This window comes from Mustela lutreola, chromosome 3, assembly GCF_030435805.1.
Source record: "Mustela lutreola isolate mMusLut2 chromosome 3, mMusLut2.pri, whole genome shotgun sequence".
Classification (NCBI taxonomy): Eukaryota; Metazoa; Chordata; class Mammalia; order Carnivora; family Mustelidae; genus Mustela; species Mustela lutreola.
This window is the reverse complement of record NC_081292.1, coordinates 102965134-102987390: the sequence shown is the minus strand read 5'-3', so window position 1 is coordinate 102987390 and position 22257 is coordinate 102965134. Positions and strand designations below refer to the sequence as shown.

Below are 22257 nucleotides of genomic sequence, written 5' to 3'. Positions count from 1 at the left end.
CATGCACAAAATGATAGAATAGTACAGTTGTTCTCTTTGTACCTTTCACTCAGTTTCAACGTTTATTAATATGCTGTGATTTTTGTTGTTACTATTCACCTCATTTCTTTTGTTTTTTAAGATGAAGCAATGCATTTTCTTTTTTTTTTTTTTTTATTTTAATTCCAGTATAGTAGACAAATAGTATCGTGTTAGTTATTAGATTCAGGTATACAATGTAGTGGTTTGACAATTCGATACATTACTCAGTACTCATCACAATAAGTATACTCTTAATCCCCTTCATCTATTTCACCCATTCCTTCAGCTGCCTCCCTTCGTAACCAGCAGTTCATTCTCTATATCATTAAGAGTCTGTTTTTTGAGTTGTCTCTTTTTTCTTTGTTCATTTGCTGCTGTTGTTATTACTTTTTCTTAAATTGCACATATGAATGAAATCATATGGTATTTGTCTTTCTTTGACTGGTTTATTTCACTTTTAGCATTATATTTTCTAGAGCCATCCATGTTGTTATAAGTGGTAAAATTTCATTGTTTTTCATGGTGGAATAATACTCCCCTGTGTATAAATACTACATCTTCTTTATCCATTCATCCACTAATGGACAGTCGGAAGGGTTCTATAATTTGGCTAATTTAAGTAATGCTACAGTAAACATAGGGGTGCATATATCTTTTCAAATTGTGTTTTAATATTCTTTTGGAAAACACCCAGTGAAATAATTAGATCAGATGATAGTTTTATTTTTAATTTTCTGAGGAAATTCCATACTGTTTTACCATACTGGCTGTATCGGTTTGCATTCCCACTAACAGTGCATGAGGGTGCCTTTTTCTCTACATTATCACCAGTATTTGTTATTTTATGTATTTTTTATTTTAGCCATCCTGATGGGTGTGAGGTGATATAACATTATAGTTTTGATCTTCATTTCCTGTTAATTACTGATATTGAGCATCTTTTCATGTGTTTACTGGCAATCTCTGTCTTCTTTGGTGAAACGTCTTTTAATGTCTTCTGCCCATTTTTAATTGAATTATTTGGTTTTATCAGATATATCATTTGCAAATATCTTCTCCCATTCAGTAGGCTGTGTTTTAGTTTTGTTTATCATTTTCTCTGCTGTACAGAGACTTTTAATTTTGATGTGGTCTGAATACTTTATTCTTACTTTTGTTTTCTTTGCCTCAGGAGACTTATCTAGAAAATTTTTGCTATGCCCTATGTCAGAGAAATTATGGTCTGTGCTCTCTTCCAGGATTTTTATGGTTTCAGGTCACATTTAGATCTTTAATCCATTCTGAGCTTATTTGTGTGTATAGTGTAAGAAAGTGATCCAGTTTCATTATTTTGGATGTAGCTGTTCAGTTTTCCCAACACTATTTTTTTTTTTGAGAGAATTTTCCCATTTTATATTCTTGCCTCATTTGTCAAAGATTAATTAATGCTATAATCTTGGTTTTATTTTTGAACTTTCTGTTCTATTCCATTGATCTATGTGTCTGTTTCTGTGCTGGTACCATAGTTGTTTTGATTACTACACCTTTGTAGTATATCTTGAATCTGGAATTGTGATACTTAGAGTTTTGTTCTATTTCAAGATTGCTTTGCCTATTTCAGGGTCCTTGTGGTTTCATACAAATATTAGGATTGTTTATTCTAGTTCTGTGAAAAATGTTGTTGGTATTTTGATAGAGACTGAATTAAATCTGTAGATTGCTGTGGGCATTATGGACATTTTAACCATATTTGTTCTTCTAATCCATGAGCATTGAATATCTTTGTATTTGTGCAGTCTTCAATTTCTTTCATTAATGTTTTATATTTTTCATAGTACAGGCCTTTTACCTTTTTGGTTAAATTTATTCCTAGATATTTTATTATTTTGGTGAAATTATAAATGAGATTTTTTAAAAAAATTCTCTTTCTGTACCTTCATTATTAGTGTATAAGAATGCAATGGATTTCTGTGTATTGATTTTGTGTCCTGTGACCTTACTAAATTTACTTGTCAGTTCTAGTAGTTTTTAGGTGAACTCTTTAAGGTTTTCTATATATAGTATCATGTTCTCTGCAAATAGTGAAATTTTACTTCTTCCTTAATAATTTAGATGTTTTTAATTTCTTTTTCTTGTCTGATTGCTATGGTTATGTTGACTAAAGTGGTGAGTATGGACATTCTTGCCTTGTTCCTGATCTTAGGAGAAAATGGTCACATTTTCCCCATTAGGCATGATATTAGCTGTTGATTTTTTACGTATAGACTTTAGTATGTTGAGTTATATTCCCTCTAAACATACTTTGTTAGGTTTTTTGTTGTTCCTGTTTTTGTTTTGTTTCTGTTAATGTGTGATATATGTGTGAGCAGGTGGGGAGGGGCAGAGAGAGAGGGAGAGAGAGAATCTCAAGCAGACTCGATGTAAGTCCAAAGCCAGGCATGGGACTCAATCTCACAACTCTGAGATTATGATTTACCCTGAAATCAAGAGTTGTAAGCTCAACCAGTTAAGCCACTCACATACCCCAAAATTATGCTCTTGTGTTTTGTGTGTGTGTGTGTGTGTGTGTATTGCATGCTTTTTCTGCATCTATTGAAAATACCATATGATTTTTAATCCTTTATTTTAATTGATATGATATGATTGATTTGCAATATTGAATCACTCTTGCATCCCAGGAATAAATCCCACTTGATCATGGTGAATGATTTTTTTAATGTATTATTAGATTCAGTTTGCTTATATTTTGCTGAGGATTTTTGCATCTAGGTTCATCAATGATATTAGCCTATTTATTTATTTATGTCTTTATTGTTTTGGAATCAGGTCAATGGTGACTTCATAGAATGCATTTCAAAGACTTCCTTCCTCTTCTCTTTTTGGAATAGTTTGATAAGAATAGGTATTAATAATTCTTTAAGTGTTTGATTGATTTGCCTTTTAAGCCATCTGGTCCTGGACTTCTGTTTCAAGTTCTTTGAAAATGGATTCAGTTTCATTGCTGGTCAGGAGTCTGTTCAAATTCTCTTTCTATTCCTCATTCAGTTTTGGGGAGTTATATGTTATTAGGAATTTTTCCATTTCTTCTAGGTTGTCCAATTTGTTGGCATATAATTCTTCATGATATTTTCTAATGATCCTTTAAATCCCAGTGATGTTGGTTGTTATTTCCCCTCTTTCATTTCTTATTTTCCTTATTTGAGTCCTCTTTCTTTCTCTAAGTCCCGCTAAAGGTTTATCAATTGTGTGGATCTTTTCAAAGAACTAATTTCTGGTTTCATTGATCTGTTCTACTTTTTCTTTCTTTGTTTCTATTTTGCTTATCTCTGCTTAATCTTTATTATTTTCTTCCCTCTAGTGGTTTGGGGTTTTGTTTGTTCTTTTTTTAGTTTCTTTAGGTTTAAGGAGAGGTCATTTATTTAAGTTTTTTCTTGCTTTTTGAGTCAGGATTGTATTGCTATAAACTTCCCTGTTAGACCAACTTTTGCTGTATCCCAAAGATTTTGAAACATTGTGTTTTCATTTTCATTTTTCTTCATGTATTTCTTGATTTCCTCTTAGATTTCTTGGTTGACCCATTCATTGTTTAGTAGAAACTTATTTAACTTCCATGTATTTACCCCCACCCCCAGCAAGTTTTTTCTTGTGTTTGGTTTCTAGTTTCATAGCATTGCAGTTGGAAAAGATGTGACTTAAATCTTTTTAAATTTGTTGAAACTTGTTTTATGGATTAATATGTTATCTATTCTGGAGAATGTCCCACGTGCACTTGATAACAATTTGTATGAATATGCTGTTTTAGCATGTTATGTTCTGCATATATCTGTTAGATCCATCTGGTCCAATGTGTCATTCAAAACTATTGTTTCCTTGTTGATTTTCTGTTTGAATGATTTATCCATTGATGTAAGTAGGGTGTTAATGTCACCTACTATTACTGTATTATTATCAGTTCCATCCTTTAATAGCTCTTTTTGTATTTGGATATTCTCATGTTGGATGCGTAAGTATTCACAATTTTTCTATCTTGTTGGATTTTTTTTCTTTTTGATCATATAGCGTCCTCTTTTGTCTCTTCTTACAGTCTTTGTTTTAAAGTCATCTTGTTTAATATGAGAATTGCTACCCTGGCTTTCTTCTCACATTGTTTTGGATGATACATAATTTTCCATCCCTTCACTTTCAGTCTGCATGGGTCTTTAGATTGGAAATGAGTCTCTTATTGGTAGCATATAGATGGGTCTTCCTTTTCTATTATGAGACATTTTAAAGACAAATTGTGTACTGATGATTTTATTACTACTACCCTAGTACATGTTTCTTTTTTCTTATTTTTTATTTATATATATATTATTTATTTATTTATTTATTTATTTTCAGCATAACAGTATTCATTGTTTTTTTACCACACCCAGTGCTCCATGCAATCCATGCCCTCTATAATACCCACCACCTGGTACCCCGACCTCCCACCCCCCGCCCCTTCAAAATCCTCAGAATGTTTTTCAGAGTCCATAGTCTCTCATGGTTCACCTCCCCTTCCAATTTCCCCCAACTCCCTTCTCCTCTCTATCTCCCCATGTACTCCATGCTATTTATTATGCTGTACAAATAAGTGAAACCATATGATAATTGACTCTCTCTGGCTTGACTTATTTCACTCAGCATCATCTCTTCCAGTCCTGTCCATGTTGCTTCAAAAGTTGGGTATTCGTCCTTTCTGATGGAGGCATAATACTCCATAGTGTATATGGACCACATCTTCCTTATCCATTCGTCCGTTGAAGGGCATCTTTGTTCTTTCCACAGTTTGGCGACCGTGGCCATTGCTGCTATAAACATAGGGGTACAGATGGCCCTTCTTTTCACTACATCTGTATCTTTGGGATAAATACCCAGTAGTGCAATTGCAGGGTCATAGGGAAGTTCTATTTTTAATTTCTTGAGGAATCTCCACAGTGTTCTCCAAAGAGGCTGCACCAACTTGCATTCCCACCAACAGTGTAAGAGGGTTCCCCTTTCTCCACATCCCCTCCAACACATGTTGTTTCCTGTCTTGCTAATTTTGGCCATTCTAACTGGTGTAAGGTGATATCCCAATGTGGTTTTAATTTGAATCTCCCTGATGACTAATGATGATGAACATTTTTTCATGTGTCTGATAGCCATTTGTATGTCTTCATTGGAGAAGTGTCTGTCCATATATTCTGACCATTTTTTGATATGATTGTCTGTTTTGTGTGTGTTGAGTTTGAGGAGCTCTTTATAGATCCTGGATATCAACCTTTTGTCTGTACTGTCATTTGCAAATATCTTCTCCCATTCCATGGGTTGCCTCTTTGTTTTCTTGACTGTTTCCTCTGCTGTGCAAAAGCTTTTGATTTTTATGAAGTCCCAAAAGTTTATTTTCACTTTTGCTTCCTTTGCCTTTGGAGACATATCTTTTAAGAAGTTGCTGTGGCTGATATCGAAGAGATTACTGCCTATGTTCTCCTCTAGGATTCTGATGGATTCCTCTCTCACATTGAGGTCTTTTATCCATTTTGAGTTTATCTTTGTGTATTGTGTAAGAGAATGGTCGAGTTTCATTCCTCTACATATAGCTGCCCAGTTTTCCCAGCACCATTTATTGAAGAGACTGTCTTTTTTCCACTGTATACTTTTTCCTGTTTTGTCAAAGTGGTGGGGTCTTTGCCTGGTTTGGTGATCAAGAGTCTGGAGTTTTCCTTCTGCTTCAATTTTTTGAAACATCTTCAGGAGAATAGGTATTATTTCTTCTTTGAATGTTGGTAGAATTCTCCAGGGAATTCATCAGTCACTGGATTCTTGTATTTGGGGAGGTTTTTGATCTCTGCTTTAATCTCGTTACTACATATTGGTCTATTCAGGTTGTCCGTTTATTTCTGATTCAGTTTTGGAAGTTTCTGTTTCCAGGAATGCATCCATTTCATCTAGGTTGCTTGACTTATTGGCATATAACTATTGATAGTAATTTCTAATGATTGTTTCTATTTCCTTGGTGTTAGTCATGATCTCTCCCTTTTCATTCATGATTTTATTAGTTTTGGTCCTCTCTTATTTCTTTCTGATTAGTTTGGCCAGCAGGTTATCAATCTTATTGATTCTTTCAAAAAACCAGCTTCTAGTTTCATTGATGTGTTCTATCGTCTCTCTAGTTTCTATCCCATTGATCTCTGCTCTAATCTTGATTATTTATCTTCTTGTGTGTGAGGTTGGCTTAATTTGTTGTTGATTCTCCAGTTCTTTAAGGTGTAAAGAGAGCTGGTGTTTTCTGGATTTTTCAATTTTTTTGAGTGAGGTTTGGGTGGCTATGTATTTCCCCCTTAAGATTGTCTTTGCTGTATCCCATAAGTTTTGTACTGATGTGTCTTCATTCTCATTGGCTTCCATGAATTGTTTAAGTTCTTCTTTGATTTCCTGGTTGATCCAAACATTCTTAAGCAGGGTGGTCTTTAGCTTCTAAGTGTTTGAATTCCTTCCATACTTTTTCTCATGGTTGAGTTCCAGTTTCAAAGCACTGTGGTCTGAGAATACGCAGGGAAGAGCCTCAATCTTAACATATCAGTTGAGCCCTGATTTGTGACCAAGTATGTGGTTTATTCTGGAGAAAGTTCCTTGTGTGCTCAAGAAGAATGAGTATTCTGTTCTTGTCTGGTGGAATGTTCTATATGTATCTATGAGGTCCATCTAGTCCAATGTGTCATTCAATGTTCTTGTTTCTTTATTGATTTTCTGCTGGATGATCTGTCTATTATTGAAAGTGGCATGTTAAGATCCCCTACTATTAATGAATTCATATCAATACTCTTTATCTTGATTAACAGTCTTATGTATTTGGCTGCTCCCATTTTGGGGGCATAAATATTTACAACTGTTAAATCTTGGTGTATAGACACTTTAAGAATGATGTAGTGTCCTTCTTTATCTCTGACTATAGTTTTTAGTTTAAAATCTAATTTATCTGATATAAGAATCACTACCCCAGCTTTCTCTTGAGGTCCATTGGCATGAAATATGCTTCTCCATCCCTTCACTTTCAGTCTGGATGGGTTTCAGTCTTTGGGTTCCAAAGGGGTCCCTTGTAGACAGCATATGGATGGGCCCTGCCATTTTATCCAATCTGCAACACTGCATTGTTTTATGGGAGCATTTTGGCCATTCACATAGAAAGTGATTATTGAAAGATATGTTTTTATTGACATCATGTTGCCTGTGAAGTCCTTGTTTCTATAGATTATCTCTGTAAATTTCTGTTCTATGCCACTCTTGGGTTCTTTCTTCTTTTACAGAACCCTCATTAATATTTCTTGTACTGCCAGCTTGGTGGTCACATACTCTTAAACCTTGCTAGTCTTAGAAGCTCTTTATCTCACCATCCATTTTGAATGTCAGCCTTGCTTTATAAAGTAATCTTGGCTGCATGTTCTTCTCATTTAGTGCCTTGAATGTGTCTTGCCAGCCCTTTCTGGCCTTCCATGCTTCTGTGGACAGGTTTAACCTTATTCTGATGGACCTTCCTCTGTACTTAAGGATTCTCTTCCCCCTAGCTGTGCTTAAGACTTCCTGTCTGAAACTATCATTCATGAATTTCACAATTAAGTGTCTGGATGTGCAAAAAACAGATCTGGGGATCCAGATCTCAGGGTTTTGCAAGTTGCTGCCAGCCCCAGAGATCCCAACCAGAGATAGTGCACTGAGTTTTTAAGCCTGGGCTGGGAGTGTTCAGACTCTCACCAGGACTTAGAGACCATTGGCTAGTGGCCACACAGAGTTCTGTCAGGCATAGGTGGGGAGCATGGTTCAGACCCCAGTCAAGCAGTGCACATTCAGAATGCAAAAGGCTGTTGTTTTAGAGAGCGCTGGCTGGTGTCCGCATCAGACTCCATAGTGCGCGCTGGCAGGAGTATGCCTACCTGAGTAGTGGTGCAAGCAGCAGAAATCTGGGGACTCAGGGACTACTGCCTGTAGGCTTCACTGCACTCTCTGGCATGGGTGGTTGCCACTGGTGGCCATCCTAAGTCTGTGGGCTTAGGCCCATGCCTGTGACAGCCCAATTCTACCAGTTGCCTCTTAATATCTTTTGCTCTTGTTGAGTGCTTTTAATAAGACTCCAAGTTAATCATGGTCCCCAATCACAGGGCACTCTTTATTGGGGTATTACTTTCTGTAGGTCACTTTTAGTGGCTCCCTCCCCCTTCTGTTTATTGTCTTATATCAGTCCGATCATTCCCATTCTGCTTTACCTCTCTACTGATGTCTTCTGCCCCCTTAGAGATCCAGGAGTGTATAATCCTACATCTCAGGCTGATTTCATGGGTCTTCAGAGTGTTCTGGTAGATAATTAGTTCAATTCGGGGGACCAGTTGAAACAAGATCTTCTACTTCTCTGCCATCTTGCCCCTCCTCCTCCAAAATTTAAAATGTAAACATCCAGAAAGTTTTAACTTTCATCTCTGTCCCTTCTCCCCCATTCTTCCTTTCTCTCCTTAGGTATCCATCTATATTAGTTGTTACATGAATATTTTGGGAGGCATTTTAGAGATTTGGTAGTGAATTAGGAGTTAAATTTGTGACCAATACATAGACAACTAGACAAATGGGAGAATAATGCAGTTATTAATTATGAGAAAAATTACATTTGTTTCATAAAAGGAAAATTAATCACATTGTAAGATTTGTTATTTGTGAGTGGCTTGGATGTTGTCACATCACTGTAAACAGTAACCACTAATCAAACTAAAATTATAATGCAACTATATTTGAGGTATGGGGGATAGAAAGTTCTTTGAATGTGGGGGGTTAAGTAAAAGCCAAATTATTATCTTTGTGTTGATAAGTAAAAAACATAACCTATATAAATGAAAAAAAAAATCAAGAAGTAGCAGTTTGGACATGCTATTCAGAGATACAAATAGTTAATACCAAAAGAATGAACTAAGAACTAAAAGTCATCATCTTTGCAGGAGGTAGGACTTGTTGGTTTTTCATAAGGATCCTTGGGATTATCTTGAGTATCTCTTTGAATCCTTACTAGTTGTATAAGGTAGGCTCTTTTTTATACTTATAGCCCCATGATAAAATTAATTATTTGAGAGTTTATTAACTATGTATTGCTACATAATGACTTATAACAAAACTTGACATCTGAAAACAACATATTATTACCTCATATTTTCCCTGGGTTCTTGAAATTTAGCTGGGTGTTTCTGGTTCAATCTCTCCTGGAGTTGCAATTAAGATGTTAGCTAATACTGCAGTCATGTTGGTGTTTGACTGTGGCAGTCTGCTTCAGAGCTCACTCACATGGCATACCCAGAAGCCTCCAAGCTCATTCATGTGGACCTCTTCCTACAGCAGCCTCAGACCAGAGCAGTTGGCTTCTCTGACAGCAAGTAATCTAGCAACACTCAAGATGGAAGCCATCACCTTTTTAAAATCTAGTCTTGGAAATGACATCTATTACCTCTGTCATAATCTGTTAGAGGCACATCCATAAGTCTAGCCTACACTCAAGTTGAGGAACTTCAGGAACAAAATATGAATTCAAGATGAGTTATCTTAGAGGTTGTGTACCACAGGAGAAGTGGCTTCTCCCAGTTCCCATAAGTGAGTGTAAGTGGTAGCCTGATTTCAGGGCTCACAGTTATTAACCACTATGTAACCCCCACATTGTTGCCTGTGTGGTATTTACTCTGCATGTGAAAGCAGCACCTCCTTTCACACCGCCACCATCTTGGAAATGAAGGGGTGGTGAGAGGGATAACGCACATAAGAGCTGACTCTCTTATGTTTGGTACGCACCCAGGTGTGTCAGGTTTGAGCAAACAGAAATGAGCTATATGTTATGCTTTGTATCTGTGATGCAAACTATAGCCTCTGGTTCAGAAAGTGTGCATGACTGCAAGAGAGAATTATAGGAGTACACAGATAACCTTGAATTCACTCTAATTTATGAAAAAGTCAAACCCTCTCAAGCTTTAGAACTTTATTGGTAATGAATTATCTGAGGCACCCCTTACACTTGATCATGACAAAGTGCGGCTTCATATTTTTGGGATGGGGCATTAGTCACAGGGGCATGTTGGCTAAGGTGAGGAGTTGGTGCTATATCTTTAAAGTCTTTGGGAGCCATTGAAGTGTTTTAAGCATGGGGGAATGACATAATTGGATAAATTGGATATGTACTTGCTGCTCTGAGCTATACCATTTTGTCTAAAACATCAGATGACATTCTACATTCTCATGCATGAGACAGCAGATGCCTCCTTTACACGTCACCAAATTCATTCATGTTACTGTAATGAGATTTATAAATTTCTCATATCTGCATATCGGTCAAAGTACCCTATCTCAAGGCACCCATGTCTGTCTCTTTCTGTGCACATAACCACCTGTGTGGCTATAGCCAGGCCGTGAGCTTTCTGTGGCACAGAGTGATTGCCTCACTCATGGTCTGTTGTCAGGTGGCAACCACACTATTGACACATGTTAGAAACACAATGAATATTGTTAAGTCAAATAGACTCAACTTAGTTGGACACCTGCTCTGTTTTAGGTACTGTATTGAGCTCTGGATATAGAGAAGTAAGATAATGTCATTTTATTTTGTTAATAAAAAAGTCATGATCATATATATTCATTCAGTCTTCATCCATTCATCAAACATTTTTGAATTTCTCTGAATGTGGCATTGTGCCAGGTGTTGGAACACAGCATCACACAGCACAGGGCCATTGCTCTTACAGTTTCCGTGACCACTGTTGGGGACAGAACAGCATATGATGATCCTAGCTCAGTACACTCTGTGGGTACAGAGTAAGGGCTCATACGTCAGCAGAGAAAAGGGCCAAAATTGACAGAAGGGGAGACTTTTTGGAGGAACTAACATCTGAGTGGTTCAGAAGAATGGATGCTAGGAGGAATGGATGTGTGACTCCACCAAGTATTGGGAGACTGGATTGCTAAGACCTGGGTAAGGGGAGTGGGAAATGAAGGCTATAGAAGGGGGTGGAATCAATAGTGAAAGTAAGCGATTAGTAGGAGTTACTGATCCCTCCAGAGTGATATCCAGAACCAAGCAAAGCTTCATGTCTGCTGTCTTTGTGTCTTTTCAGCCCTCTACGAGCAATCCTGTGAGGTGTACAGGCACCAAGGGAACACAGCTGGTTTCTTCTACATCGACTCTGATGGCAGCGGGCCACTGGGACCCCTCCAAGTGTATTGCAACATCACAGGTAAGGATCAGAAACCCCATTCATACTTAACCTAGCTATGGGATGGTACAAAGCAAAGGGAAGACAACAGGAAGAAGACATTCATAAATAAAAAATTAGAGAACCAATTTCTGTGGTGGGGGGTGGTATTTAAGTAAGTAATAGACATTAACAGCTGGGTTACCTTCATGAGAGAGGAAGTTAATGGTCTTGATCACACTCCGTCAAATCAAGAATTAACTCTGAGGTATTTTCTTTAGAACTTGCCAAGGACGTTTTCTCTCTTAAAACTCTTTTAAAACTAAACAAACAAAAAAACAAAACTCAAAATCAATAAGGAGCCCTGACTCAGGGAGTGGGAAAGTATGATTCGTGTCTGGCCCTGAGGATGGTGTGAATCAGATATGCTCTCTGAGCTTCAGCTGTTCATCAGTGAAATGGGAAAAGTAGTTCCTTCCTCCCAGAGTTGAAAATGAGACACAATCATGAATATCAGAGGAATTGGCCAGGCTACTTATCCAATAGATGCTTAGTAAGAAAAGTGAGCTATTTGCATTTTCCTGGCCACTCCTTTCTAAAGTGCACAAAGACATAGTAAGAACTAATTATTGCATGGATTTAGAAACAATATACGATCACTAAATTATTCTGAAAAATAATTCTTCAAAGCCAAAACCTGATGTAATAGTTCCTTAAAAATACAGCAGTGCAAGTACCCTCTCCATTGTGAGTGTCATTAATTAGCACATACACATTTTTGTGTGTTTGTTTCAAGCACTGGCCTTTAGAAATGACAACAGAATCATGTAATAAAGCAGAAAAGTAAGGAGGGTATTAAGACTCATTGAGTCCTCAGGCTTCCTTGCAACAAGGCAAGCACATTCACCAAGCTCTTTCTGTAGCCACAGGGTGCCCGGGGCACTGAAGACACGCAGAGAATTAAGACACAGCCACTCTCATTTGTGAGGCCGTAGTATCAGGGAAAATGTCATGCAATATCGCAGGTAGAAAAGCAAAAAAAGCATTTCAAAACTGGTGATTTCGGGCACTTACCGATTTGTTCTTCTGGATACAAACAACCACACTTCTTCTGTAGAATATGTTAGTTACACAGAATTAGATGCATTTCATTGCATTTCCTTAATAATTCATCTCTCCAAATTGCATATGTGCTGGCTGCTTCTCAACTTCCCTATATCATAATTAGAAATTATGTTATAGTAAACTGTAGTGTTAACCTATGGGTGAAGAACTAATTTTCTCTGTGTATCTTGAGTATTTTCAAGATGGAATTAACACACGGAACTCCAGTGATTCTTGTTAACAATTTAGACTTTCTAGTTTAAGAAATTCAAATTCAGTAAATGCCCTGTTACCCACTTTGGGAGCTGAACTGAGATTTACAAATACCATCTCTTGCACTCCTCACAATAAAAACCTGAGGTAGATATTTTTATCTCTATCTTACATAGAAAGAAAGAGAATATGAGATTTTCATGACTTGCTCAAAGTAATAAATACTGGGACTAATAGTCGAGACTCAGGAAGCAAAGAAAACCTTCTGGTGCAGTAATAATTTATATCACTCAAAGATTAATTGGGTACTTTGCATTGCTTATGTTTTGCTTTTGTTATAAAATAAGTCAATATTAATTATAGAAAATTTAACGAAAAAAGCAAGATCTGAAGAGATTGTTAAAGTCACCTTTAAACCACAATCGACAGATTACTACTGTTATTTTATTATATGGATTTCCTTGGGATTTTTTTTTTTTCTGTGAATGTGTATGTGTGTCTCTTCTATGAGTGCATATATTTTTATTTATTTATTTTTTATGTGTGTGTGTGTTTTTTTTTAAGGTTTTATTTATTTATTTATTTGTTTGTTTATTTATTGGACAGAGAGAGAAAGAGAGAGATAACAAGTAGGCAGGGCAGCAGGCAGAGAGAGAGGACAAAGCAGGCTCCCCACTAAGCAGAGAGCCTGATGTGGGGCTTGATCCCTGAACCCTGAGAACATGACCTGAGCCAAAGGCAGAGGCTTAACCCACTGAGCTACCCAGGTGCCCGTATTTCTAAATATATATTTTAAAATCATGAATTTAATAGATAAGCATAGACTTGCCCTTATGTCATTAAAATATATTTTGAGATCAAATATATACATTAAATCGGCCTTAAATTATTAAACTCTTCAAAATAATATAAGCACAGTGACAAAGAGGGTATAATTGATTCATAGGTCTCATTTACATGGCGCTTCCTGCCACTTTAAAAAGACTACCTTTCAGGCTTATGTATGATATTTTGTCCAGGAATGGCTAAAGAGGAATGCTTACGTGTATTTAAATTTGCTATTTTGCTGATGTGATACTGAAAGAATGGGGAGCTTGGAATCTTGTCCTGGACTTCATAGGCTTGGTAATACATGACTGGGGATTTCTTTGACATATGCTGTTTTGGTTACATGTAGTTGTGGAGCATCGGTTTTGCTTTTGATTTGTTTTTGTTTTTCTAGAAGAACTATAAAAATAAAAACAAACCGGGCGCCTGGGTGGCTCAGTGGGTTAAGCCGCTGCCTTCGGCTCAGGTCATGATCTCAGAGTTCTGGGATCGAGTCCCGCATCGGGCTCTCTGCTCAGCAGAGAGCCTGCTTCCCTCTCTCTCTCTGGCTGCCTCTCCGTCTACTTGTGATTTCTCTCTGTCAAATTAATAAATAAAAAAATCTTTAAAAAAAAAAATAAAATAAAAAAAATAAAAAATAAAAACAAACCTTCTGTACAGGCTAAATTTCATAATTCTCATATTTAACTGACACCCATTTTAATACATAAACATCATGATGATCAAACACATATTTTTGTATTTATAATTGTTACTTGTTCTTAAATAGGAGTGACTTGTGACACCAGTGTAGGTATAACAAAGTGACCCAGGGAAGAGAGAGAAGGAGGGAGAAAGGGAATGGACAATCGGAACTGAGGGAACAGAACAGTGTGCAGTGGGGTGGGAGAGTGACTTGTTCTGTGTTTAACTCCAGTTTCTGAAAACACAAAGTTGCTGTTCTCTGCACTTTTGAGCAACATCACTGGGGTAATCACACAGAGAGTGTAAATGGCTCCAAACGGCAGGGGACCTGGATTCTCTCTCTGCACCTTGTGCCAGTCAGCTGAGTGCCCCTTGCCTAGTTGCACATAAATAAGACCTGGGATCCTAAAATAAGGACCTGGTGCCAGGTGGTCTCACAGGCCTTCCTCATTTAGCATTCCTTTAGAGATCATTTGAGATTTGACAGAAAAGAAGATGTTTCTCCTAATAAATCTACACACACCTGCAAATAGGTATCATGAGGGTAAAGGACAGGTTTTTAGATCAGAAAACAGTAAATTTGAATCACAACTGCATCTGTCTTCTCAATGTGCCCTGGGGGGACACATTCTTTTATTCTAGGTGGCACCTTATTCCTCCCTGGGGATTTATGCCTGTGCATCTTACTTAGCACCGGGTGATCTTGGGAAGATGAGCTCTCCACATATTCACAAAGCAATGGCCCCATTCACTGGAAAGCAGTGAGATCTCTGCATGGGGACAATATGCCAATTCATGGAAGTAACCTAAGGGGGGTAATTAGGCTTATTTATAAAGTGGACCGAATCTGAACTTCTACACATTTTGACCGTGTGCCTGTTGTTCTGAGTTGGTTCACCACAGCACTAGCGGGTAGGAGAGAGGGAAAACCCACTGTGGAGTGTTGAATGAAATTATGGATGAGGAAGATAAAAAGTTTCTGCAGGAGTGCAGAGTTGGCCTACTTCTAACATCTCTATATATGATTTACTATTCCATTCAGCCCAATATAAGTTTACACATTTCAGGCACTTTGCAGACTGCGAAGGATACAAAATAGCATCTGCATTAGTATCTCCAGGCTGCTATAACAAATTGAGTGACATAAAAATACCTAGAAGTATATGTGTCACCGTTCTGGAGGCTGGAAGTCCAACATCGAGGTGCCACAGGGACACACACTACCTGTGTACCCTGTAGGGGGGAATTCTTCCTTGCCTTTTCTGGCTTCTGCTGGCTTGCCTAACCATGGGCATTCCTAGGCCTTAGCAGCAGCACTTCAGTGACTGCCTCCCCAGATTGTCACCCGGCTTCCGTAGGAAAGAGTCACACTTAGCCTTCTCCTTTCATGTGTCTGTTTCTTCTCTTCTTGTAAGGATATCAGTCATATTGGATTACGATCCACCCTAAATTGATTTCATCTTAAATTGATTACATTTGCAAGGAACCTATTGCCAACTAAAGTCATGTTCACAGGGGTCAAAGGTTAGTACTTCCACACATCCTTTTGGACAGAATTCAATCCATAAGTGTATCATTTCAGTCTCCTTCAGAAGTTAATCATGGAGAAGCAACAACAGCAATTATAAGGATCACGACAGGGTGTGTACAGTGTTCTGGGAGTCCACTGGAGGGACAGCTAATCCAGCCTCCTGCACAGTGGAAGGGCTTTTGATCTAAGATCTAGGTGGGGAGTAGGAGTTGCCCAGAAAAAAGGGCAAAGGAGAGCACTTTCAGGAAGAGCAAATGAATGTCAGGAACAAATTCCAAAGGTCCCCTAAGCCTGCATATTTATGGGGACCAACAAACTCACCAAGATGAGTTGCGAGTTTAGAACACTGAGGAACTCATCAAGCTGAATGAGTAGAAAAGGATCACATTTTCTTGAGTAGGGGCAAGCAAAAGCTGTTGAAGGTCCATAATCCAAACTATAGTTTCAAAGCAAGGAAATCTACTAAGTCAATTCTGGGGAAAAGAAGGAATGTTTTATCATAGACACTTGCTGAACATGCAGACTAGTTAACTGTCTCTGAATGAAAGATGAACCACTTTCTGAGCACCAGTCAGAAGATGCCATGGTCATATCATGCATAGGCTTTAACACTGTTCTCTTATCTTGAGGACAGCAGACCACTTATAGGCCTTGCTCAAATTAGAGACTGTTTACAAAAGTGTGTGCCTACAACAGGAAATTATGGGAAGAGGACTACAGAGAAGAGCTAGTAACAGAGGGGTTGTTCCCACCATCATGCGCATAAAGGTGAAGGGAGGGAGTGTTACCAGAGTGAGAAGGAGGGCAGCATGTGGAGAAGCCATGCCTTGTGAGAACTATGACCTCCTGTAGGGGAATAGCCAACTAGGCGCTTGGGGAATGCTCCATCTCTCCTTGTTCCTTCCAATCTCTTCCCTATTTCTTCACTGAGCAAACCCAGCTAGAATTCAGAAGGCAAGAGCAATTGTTTATATAATGTTTCTCATCAGTCTTCCTGGGCACAGAGAAGGCAGCAGGCAGATGGAGAGTGCATTGGTTGGGGGCAAATGGAAAATATCAGTGTTAGCCTGTTTAAAGAACTGTGCAAAAAAGTCTGGGGGAAAAAATGATTAGAATTCATCAAGGAGCAAGGATGGTGGTGAGGCAGGAGCTATCAGTGAAATCCCCAAAGCATGCAAATATATGAAGCATGGATTTGTTCAATAGATTCCAAACTGAAGCAGAAATACATCCCTTTGCAGGTTATATGGGAGTGAGGTTAAGAAGAATGCAAGAGGGGTGCTTGAGTGGCTTAGTCGGCTGAATATCCGACTTGATATCAGCTCAGGTATTGATCTAATGCACCTTACATTGATCTCAGAGTAATGGGATCAAGCTACACAATTGGTTCCAAGTTCAGAATGGGGTCTGCTTGGTAATGCCCCTCCCCCTATCCCTCTGCCCTTCCTCCCACTTTATCTCTCACTCTCAAATAAATAAAATCTTTAAAAAAAGATGAATGTGAGAAACACAAGCTGAACAAAAGACAAAGAAAGCTAACAAACTAAAAGTTGGTAAGTCAATCAGTTGGTGAATAACTGAGGGACACAGAGACCACTAAGGGAAACCATGGCATGGCATACTAAAACACAATGTTTTGGTAAAGGGCACACCTGGGCCCTGTGCCACTAGTTGGTTGTAAAAATCTCCTAGATTGGGTGTGGATAATTTTAGCAATGATGTGACGTTTGTGGTCATCCTTAGCTATGTCAATACAATTGGGCTAGTAGGGGAGAGTGCATTTAAGACAACAAGAAATCCAGGAGGACTCAGCATTAGGTTCCTGGAAGAAAATTCAAGTTGGGCTTGCAGAGTGAGTTGGAGGCTATAAGGAAGTGAGGGAGTTGCAGGCACTGGGATCAATATAAAGAGAAGATAGGAATAGAGAAAGACCAGGGCACAGAAAGTAGTTGAAATTAGTGAAACCTTGAGGAATCTGTGCAGGAAATTGGGGTTTAAAATAGGAGAATGAGTCTTTTCAGGTATTTCCTGCTTCCCTCAGTACAGTGGTTAATTTTACGTTTCAACGTGGCTGGACCATGATACCCAGATATTTGGTCAAAAATTATCACTAATATTTCAGTGAGGGTGTTTTTTTGGTTGTTGATGTTGTTTTGTTTTGTTTTGTTTTTGGATGAGATTAACATTTAAATCAGTGAACTGTGAGTAAAGCAAATTACCCTCCAAAATATGGATGGGCCTCAACTGATAAATTCAAGGGCTTGGTAGAAAAGAGCCTGATCTCTACCAAGCAGAAAGAAATTCTGCCAGCAGATAGCCTTTAGACTCCAACTGCAGCTCTTTGCCAAGTCTCTTGCTTTCTGGTTTACCCTGCAGGCATTGGACTTAAAAACCCTCCATGATCTTGTGACCCAATTTCTTGAAACTGATCAGTTGATTGATTGAGAAACAGAAGATAGACTTAGATAGATATAGGTCTGGGTAGATAATTACACTCACATCCCGTTGGCTCTTTTTCTCTAGACAGCTGGGCCTAATAAATTTGGAGTACCTGTAGTTTAGGTATTCTTGTTCTGTGCTCTCCTCTCCTCTCTGTGTACTTCTGCCGTGACACCAATCATACTTCATTGTAACCCACTAGTGTTTACTTGTGTGTTCCCATGGATCTTTGAGCTCCTTAATGGAAAATGAGGGACAGGATGTAATGAATCCTGAATCTGCTTTATGTATGCTCCAATGAGTTCAGTGTAAATGGAACGCTGAAAAATCCCAGCCAAATTAAAGATTAATTATTACCTTTCCCCTTTTTTTCTTCCCAATCTTGCTAATTTATCTTAGATTAATCCCATTAAATCAAGAGCAGTTTGGAACTGTGGCTACTGCCTCAACATCTGATTTAACTGGGTTTGAGACATTTCCACTACATGCTATGTCTTCCACAAATCCAAGAATGCAAGTGCCCACATGTTCCCCATAGCCTTTAAGAGTTCCCATTAATGGCCTTCCCCAAATCCCTTCTTTTCCTCAAACACAGGAATGACCAGTGGGAATACCACATGTTTTGGATTCACATTGGAATTCAGATTCTAGTACTGGCACATTCCAGCTACGTGACCTTGGACAGGTCATTTAGCATTTCCGGATCTTGGTTTCCTTATCAGTGAAATGAAGAAGTGAAAATGTTAAAAATAGCTGCCTTTACAATTAATGTGAGGGTTAGAATATATATGCAACTTCCCAGCCCCCAAGAGCAAATGGTCATGAAATTGGGTAACCAAACACCCTGATTTGATTATTAATTATGTCCTCATTCTCTCTCACTGCTTGTCCTAGTATAGAAGATAACTGTGTAATCATCCTAGCTGTGAAATATAGTTGTCTCCTTTTGCCAGAAATAAAGTCTGTGCTCCTTCTGCAGGTGCCGTGAGATTTCTGAGGTTCTAGGAGCCTCAAGGGAGCATTTGTGAGGGGAAACTTCTAGTATTGATAAATCAGAATTAAAAAATGGGGCATTCTGACAAGATATTCCTTAGAACTTGACATTTAAGCTTACTTTACACAGTTTCTATTTTGCCATTTTTAATGTTAACAGTTCATCTTGTCACCATGTTCAAAGATGTTTCCCAGCCTTACAGTGTTTTTCCTCTGCACAGAAGAATTTCATATTGGTATGCAAAACTGTTTGTTTAGAAGCACTAAAAAAAATACATTTATTTTCTCTCTTGATGGATACCAACCCAATTTTGTGTATCTAGACCTATACAGCTATCATCAGGCATTTCAAGGAGTTTACAAGGAATGTTTCGTCAAATTTCTAAAGCAAAACTTGTTTTTCATTCTCAAACAGCTCATAATCCATTTGCAAACCACCTTACAAGTCCCCGTATCTTATCACTCTTGTTATTATGATGCTCTGTTTGTCCCTTCTTTGGCAGTAGGCTCTGTTTTCATTAAAACTCATCAAAGCATGCATAATGGAGTAGGTAGAGAAGCTGCAATTGAAGTCTCTCTAATATTCCTGCACATAATTGTGCAGTGTGTTTGCAGGTAATAGATTATTATCCAGACTATTGATGGAAAGAAAGAAACGTGTCCATTCAGTTGGCTCTAACAGCCTTGCTTTCAAAGCTAAAACAATGTTTGTGAGTTTACAGTTTGTGTATGGGCTGCACAAAGGTCTGTCAGTGTATGAGTTATCCATGACATCATGACATTGCATGGAACCAACTTATAGCACATTTATCTCTCGCTGAGTTTCTTAGTATGCTGTTAATTTTTGGCAGCTGTATTTTACACCAAGAAGAAGAAGAATTCAGTTGTTGCTATCTTGCACATCTGTAATAAAGTTCCATCCTCATACCTCTTATTGGCATCCCCCTGCTGGCTTCTAGCCCAAACACTGCATTTCCCAAACACACACACACACACACACACACACACACGCACACACACACACACACGGACATAGGCACACATACACAGCACAAAAAGGAAGAATTAACTTCCCTGCCAAAGTCTTCTGCAAGAGCAGTTGAGGCTCAAATTCTTAAGCTTGCCTTTAATCATATGTTAGATAGCCATCATTGCAGAGGAATGGTTGCCAAATCTTGTCATTTGATTATGGACTACATACTGTTGTGCTGGATATCTTCTGGGTACTGGGTTAATTCGAGACACATAGACACATCACTCTAAAGTGTGCCTGGGTGGCTGGCTCAGTGGGTTAAAGCCTCTGCCTTCAGCTCAGGTCATGATCCCAGGGTTCTGGGATCAAGCTCCACATTGGGCTCTCTGCTCAGCGGGGAGCCTGTTTCCTCCTCTCTCTCTGCCTGCTTCTCTGCCTACTTATGATCTCTGTCTGTCAAGTAAATAAATAAAATCTTAAAAAAAAAAAAAGACACATTGCTGGGAAGTACCTGGAATTATTTTTACTTTGCAAATATGTTAATAAGGTTAATAAGTTACAGAAATGGGATTCCAATTACAGCCATCAAACCTAAAGCTGTTCCTTTGTCAGGTGCGTTCTGTCTTACCAGAGGATACTAAAGCCTAAGAAGCACTCTTTCCTCTCTTATTTAAATCAGTATGCCTTGCTGGTCTGCTTGGGCCAGCCACTGATGAGGCACTGAGAATGTAAAAATGATTAAGATATGGTCCCCCCAAGTCTACAGTGTTTATAATCCCTTGTCCTTGTTGTACAAAACAAAACAAAACAACAACACCCGAGTCCACAGCCTTCCCCACTCTGATTCATGTTCCTCCTACAGGTAGAGAGGTCTTTTGAAAATACAGGTCTAGGGGCGCCTGGGTGGCTCAGTTGGTTGAGCGACTGCCTTCAGCTCAGGTCACAATCCTGGAGTCCCGCATTGGGCTCCCTGCTCAGTAGGGAGTCTGTTTCTCCTGCTGACTTTTCTCCACTCATGCTCTTTCTCTTTCTCTCATTCTCTCTCTCTCAAATAAATAAATAAATAAATAAATCTTAAATAAAAGAAAATACAGGTCTAACTGTGCCTTTCCCCAAACCCTTCTTCTACCTGTGCAAATTCCAGGCTCCTTAATCATGGCTCACAATTTTGAAAGTCATGGTTATGAGGGTAAGTGAGTTCATATGCATTAATTAAAAGTCTTAGAACAATTCCTGGTATTTATTACATCCTTCAAATTATTATAATTAATATCTATTATAATTATTGTCTTGGGACCATGCGCAAGGCCCTTAATCTTTGTATCTCAGTTCCTTTGTCTGTATATGAAGGGTGATGATAACAGAATTTATGATTGGTATGTACGCAATTAAATGAGCTAACATTTTGAAGAATGTCAGAGAGTGACTGACACAAAGCGGATAGTGTAGGAACCATAGGCCTTTCCCCTTTTCTTCATTTCCCTTCCCTAGGAAACATGTCCACTGTGTCTCTAGACATTAGGCTCAGCTCATCCTGGGAGGGAGCCCACAAGCTGTGTCGCCGTTCCTGGGTAACACAAGCACCATTTCCTGCTTGAGACTCACTCATGGGTGACGTATGTGCTGTGGCTCACTAGCAGTTTAATCAGTTGGACTAATACTTATATTGTTGCTTATGTTTCAGAGGGACAATTTGCTCTCCAGAAATTGTTTTCCGTTTTAGGCTGAAGATGAATGGCAATTCAACAGGTTAGAGGAAGGAAGCCTTTTGTTTGAAGTATCTGTTTCCCTGTTTGATAGCTTATGCTAACCATCCATCAAGGTGTGGTGACCTCATAGGGCTTCCAGCAGACTGGTCTCTTAGGTGGAGCCAGGGAGCAGATCTGCTTGTGTTGAATGCATGAGTGTTAAAGTGGTCTCTCTGGGCTAGTGGCAGACGGCATAATCTCCTGCTAAATTGGGCCATTAAATAAAACTGCTAAGTCATAAAGCTGTAGCATTACCCTGAAATTAAAGCATTGTCACCTTTGAATTGCCAAGAATTTTAACAGGCACTTAGAGAAATTCCTTTCACACACCCGATTAGCATGGCCAGTTGACTCTGACCACATGGATGAGAACAGAAGGCTCAGGACAAAAGATGAGAGAGTGATTGCAATGTGATTTTCGTTCATTCATTTGCTTATTCACTCATTCACACATACACACGCACACACACACCCTGCACTAATGCAATCACTGATTTCTTGAATTTCTTTATTCATCTCTCATTTATTTAC

The 22257-nt window shown here is 38.6% G+C and overlaps 1 protein-coding gene across 2 annotated transcripts in view; it reads left to right on the top strand.

The window, feature by feature from the left end:
• CNTNAP5 (contactin associated protein family member 5) overlaps positions 1-22257 on the top strand; it is an 842021-nt gene that overhangs the window by 526458 nt on the left and 293306 nt on the right. For both annotated transcript variants that reach the window (XM_059166599.1, XM_059166598.1), the window contains exon 12: positions 11136-11255. In XM_059166599.1, coding sequence (XP_059022582.1) covers positions 11136-11255 — 120 coding nt within the window. The remainder of the gene's footprint in view (positions 1-11135; positions 11256-22257) is intronic.